The sequence below is a fragment of the Antrostomus carolinensis genome, unplaced genomic scaffold (assembly GCF_000700745.2).
Source record: "Antrostomus carolinensis isolate BGI_N321 unplaced genomic scaffold, ASM70074v2 scaffold9042, whole genome shotgun sequence".
Lineage (NCBI taxonomy): Eukaryota > Metazoa > Chordata > Aves > Caprimulgiformes > Caprimulgidae > Antrostomus > Antrostomus carolinensis.
In genome coordinates, this window is record NW_010298913.1 from 13,706 (window position 1) to 18,641 (window position 4,936).

General features: G+C 37.2%; 2 protein-coding genes across 2 annotated transcripts in view; both read right to left on the bottom strand.

Annotated features, from left to right (window-relative positions):
• ASNSD1 (asparagine synthetase domain containing 1) overlaps positions 1-3,747 on the bottom strand; it is a 6,392-nt gene extending 2,645 nt beyond the window's left edge. Inside the window, exons 1-3 of the mRNA XM_010162607.1 lie at positions 3,691-3,747; positions 3,061-3,136; positions 603-2,174 (exon numbers count right to left, since the gene is read on the bottom strand). Coding sequence (XP_010160909.1) covers positions 603-2,081 — 1,479 coding nt within the window. The 5' untranslated portion in view covers positions 2,082-2,174; positions 3,061-3,136; positions 3,691-3,747. The remainder of the gene's footprint in view (positions 1-602; positions 2,175-3,060; positions 3,137-3,690) is intronic.
• On the bottom strand, positions 1,564-3,744 carry ASDURF (ASNSD1 upstream open reading frame; the record flags this gene model as incomplete). Its single annotated transcript, XM_029083652.1, has 3 exons — positions 1,564-2,174; positions 3,061-3,136; positions 3,691-3,744. Coding segments are annotated over 3 exons (201 nt in total), but the record flags the coding sequence as incomplete, so codon positions are not given.
• Positions 3,748-4,936: the final 1,189 nt, after the last annotated feature.

Genomic DNA, 4,936 nt, shown 5'->3' on the forward strand with positions numbered 1-4,936 from the left:
TCAAATTCCTAAGAATATAATCTAGTTACTAAAAATATTTTACTTAAAACTACATATATGAAAATAAGTTACAAAAAAGGAAAAAAATTACTTTTTGTAGTTCTGTCATTCAATCAGACTCTAATTACAAAAGATTCCAAGTAGTCATCTTTTCTGCCATTACTGTGTTTTTGTCATATACTGTGTGCCTAAGTAACTACTAATTTTACAGCCATTTGGATGCTGGCACAAAACAATATTACTTAAGACATTATTAATGTTTATCTCTAAACCTGTTAACCTATTCAGTTTGGATTGAGCAGCAGTTACCCACTACCGGAGGTGAAACACTGAAAATGACAAATGATTTGTTATTTTTTTTTCTCCTAGTCACACTGTTGCTTATTTAAGCTTAATGAAAAGCCATACACATTACATAACAAAAGAACTGAATGTAGATTTTAACTCCAGAATTACACAAAGATTATCAGTACAGAACTACTCTATATTCTGCCACTGAATTTCAGAAGCTTTATAAATATTAAAGACCTCTGCTGATTTCTGAAACAACAGAACTGTTTTTACATTCACAAGTCAAGCATGAGGCAGAAAACAATCACTACCTTTGCAGGACTTTTATAAGGTTTCAGTTCTCCTTGGTTACTAATGAAACCCTCTCCTCTGGAAGCAAACCAAACTGCACAGCCAATGCTGTCATCCAAGACTGTATCCAGTGGATAAATTAAGTGATTAATGTATTGTTGTCTCATTTTTTTCAGTTCCTCTAGTGTAACATTGATTTCCACAAAATTCCAGGTTCTTGAAGGGTTAATGGCTTCTAATTCTTTCAGTCCTGCCCTACCAGTGATTCTGTCTGGAACATCAAAGGAAGATAAATGAGCACACATTTTAGCATCAAGATCTCTACAACTTTCTTGAGGACAAAGCAAATCAAGCTGTACTTCCTGGTTGGTATGTTTTCTAGTGGTACCCTTTTGCTTAGCTTGTTCTTTTATCATGAAAGCTACATTGAGAAGATCAATTGGTTCCCCTACAGGCACATGTTTATCAGCAAGGGCTGCAATAACCATAGAATCAATGCCACCAGAAAAGAGCACTGCAACGTGTGCTTTCCTATCAGACATGCTTGGAACTCCTCTTGTTTTCTGATCTTCATCTCTAAAGAGGGATAAAACCCGTCTCTTCACTGCTTCATTTAAAACATCAATAAACTGATGGACTAATTTTTTCTTCTGTTCCTCTGCAAGAAATCCTTGGAGGGTTTCTACAGAAACCGTATGGGTAATGTTGCTAATGTTAGGGCCTGGACATTCACCTGAAGCTTCAGAAATTGTTTGATTTAAGGGGATAACTGGTGCTCTGAGACATAGTTTTGATTCATTCATCACAAGAGGTACATGGCTTGGTAAGTCTTTCGAAATTTGGTCCAGAATGTTTAAGAATGTCGCGTCTGTTGCCTTCTCTGTGCAGCCATACTTCCATGGAAACAATGTTAAAGACAAAGATCTAGTTGTTGCACAAGCTTTGAGATTAATTTTGAAAATTCCAGATGCTGGAACTTCTTGCCACTGGTTACCTGATTCAGAATAAACACTTACAGATGTGAGACAGAAAACACTGTCCTCATTCCTGATTTGCCAAAGCAAACTACGACGACCAAAATAATCTCTACCAAACCATAAACTGTGACTAGATGCTTGATAATAAATAAAAGACCACGGACCTCGAAGCGATGAAAACAGTGACAAAATGTCTGCTTCAGTACTGCATAATGCAAGATGATGAAACAGTACTTGAGTGTCATTCTCTAGATCTCCTACGTGGACTCCATTGAAAATTTCTCCATTCCAAAGAAAAATATTGTTATTGGCATCTTCCAGAGGCTGAGGAGTCAGAAGTCCCCTCAAGTGAAGTACATGGCCAGAAAACAGACACTCATAAGAGAGATCAGATGCAGTTTTTATCAACTGTTGGCTACTGTCTGGTCCTCTTCTCCTAAGATGGCAGAGTATGTCTTCATTAAAGAAATCATAAATAGCATGCTGGCTACACAAGGTAACAACGCAACAAATACCACACATTGTGACTTTGAATTCAGATGGATTATTTCTTGATTTTAGTCTTTTCTGAATTTTCCATCTCCTGATGTGCCTTCTTTAATTCATCTAATGTATCTGTGTAAGACAAAAATACATGAATAATCAGTTTCATAAACTGGTAAGTTTACAAGTAGATAAGTTCAAGAGTGTATCTAAGAAATAAGTAGCTCCAGTCATTTGTTCAATTAAAGAGATAAGCAGGAAACACTAAGTAACAAAAGTGCTATAGTATTGATGCAACACAAACATAGCTCACTGTAGCTTATTCCTCTTTAATTATACAAAGAGGATGTTGGTTTTTTTCTCCCAAAGAAAGTCACACTGCAAGCATAAGAATTAGGGGAATGGCCAACTATTGCCTACATAATCAGTATGATTTATGCATTTGTGATAATAAGAAAAGTGAACTGTCAATTAAAATGTCAACACTATTAAATCAAAGGAAATAAAATGAAAATAGCAACTGTTTATTACACAAAATAAATTTCTACTTCTAAATTTATACATTTCTAATGTTTGTTCAATCAACTCTATCATCCATTCTCCTCTCTTCATAACCCCACAGATCCACTTTCAACTACCTAAAGATTTCTAGCTTAGCCTCCAGTGTAACTTGCCACTATTTTCTTCCTACTCATCCCATGCAACTTTTAGACTTTTTAAAAATAGTTTTTAAGGGACAAAGTGCTATACAGCTTCCCAAAGGGTGCCAAGAATAGCAGCTCCTCTGTGAGGCAGACATTCTTGCTCTTCACACTTGCTCCTTTATCACATCCATGTATCAAATGGAAAGTTTCATATTTATCCAACCCAGAAAAACAAGCATGTGTCTGAAATCTACTTTGCATTTGAAATACAGTTGCCACTTTTTCATTTTAATATACCTTTGAAATCATTAACAGCTACAAATACAGCTTTTAAAGAGTTAATTATTTTATCAACTTTTACACTGCAAGCTTACTTTTGCACTGAGATAGCGTTTCTGTTCGGTCTACAAGGAAGAATATGTTGCTATTGGGTTGCTGCCTATAAACTTTCTGTAAAACAAAAACAACGCCGCATCAAGTCAAAGCAACAAACTCTGGCAACCACACTGCAGCAGAAGTTGATGCAGGTCCACTGAGGTACCCCTTCACTTCTATGCCAGAAGGATAGATAAGCTCTGCTCTGACAACACCAACATTCTAAGGTTGTGCCATCAAAAATATTTCATGATCAACCCATGACTATCTGCATTTCTCTTTTCCTCATACCTGAGGAATCACATTCTATTTCAAAATGTATACACATGAAAAGCAAGGATACTTTAGGAAGTTTTCTGATCAACTTAAAACATCTTAATGAAATAACTCAGATAAGAAAAAAAAAGGCAGAAAAACCCCCAACAATGTACTGTGTTACACTGCACAAGTAATATATAACTAAATAATTTGGAGGACAAATTATTCTGAGAACAGCAGACCACATCTGTACTAAAATCTGTATTAAAACAAAATTAAAGGCACTGTACTGCGATTATGTTTCCCCTCTTGTCTCTGTGCTTATTTCTCTGATGCTAAAATGAGTCAAAAGCAAATTCGGAAATACTTACCCGATTTTTCTTCAAGTTAGAAAGCTCATCAACTACAACCTTCTGCTCTTTAATCTGAAAGGCAAAAGATACATTTCAATTTTATTATTAAAAATAAACCACTGTATTATAATCCTGGTGGTGAACATGCTTACTGACTGATATTTTAAGACAGCTACATGCATATATAATTGCTGTTTTCTGAATGGACCATTGAGACCAAGTGGAAGTAGAGATGATAATGAAATACCAAAAAACCACTCTAGAAACAGGTTATCTTCCATGGATTGATATTTCTCCTACCCTTGAAAGCAATCACTACTGGAAGGCAGAGTACCTCTAGCTGTTTATAATCAGAGATTGCATTTTTCTCACAGAGGAAAAGACAACATGCAGACAACTAATAAAACATCAAATAGCTTTAGAAAACAAAATTTAGCATAATATCTACAATACAAATGATAATCACAGCTATGCTCCAGATCTGAAATGAAACTAGTAAAAACCACAAACATCTAAAACTGTATTAAGAGCAATGGGAGATTTTCTATTGCTCTAGAGTTTTGCATAAACTTCCATAGGGGGATTTACCACTGTCAGAAGCAGCAGGTATTCCCATTTTCTTTTATAATAACAGCTGTCAATGCCAAAGAGCAATCAGGACAGTCATAAAAAACAACAAATAGAACAAAATCTGGTGCACAGGCGCTTAGTGCTTTTATCAGAAACAAACACTATGGTTTTCTTTGTTTTTCCTTGTGTCTCCTGGAATTGGTGCAACAGCAGAAAGCTGCCACACAGCCACGTTAGCCAAAGCGAGCACAGCATACAGGACAGCCAGCTTTTCCATCTGCTACATCAGTATCTGATATTCACAACTCCAACAGGGAAAGCAGCAGTGTCATCTTTTGCTACGGACTAAACCAGTGTCCCTGCTCATGGCAGGGGGGTTGGAACGAGATGATCTCTAAGGTCCCTTCCAACCCCAACCATTCTGTGATTCTAAGGATAAGAGAAATTACAAGCTGTGGTACTGTTACAGAAGAGCTTTACAGCTTTTCCCAGGCAACGAAAAACACCACTGACTGTGGCCATACCAAAAATAATTAACTTTCGGAGGGAAAGGGGCTCCACAGCCCTCGACAGAGCTCACACTAAGCCCAGCTCCTGGCGCCAGGGACGGCAGAGCAGGTTTCTGAGGAGTGCCCCTGTCTGTGTCCGAAATCCCTCGGGACGCTCCCAGCAGCCACGGCTGAAGCAGACACCG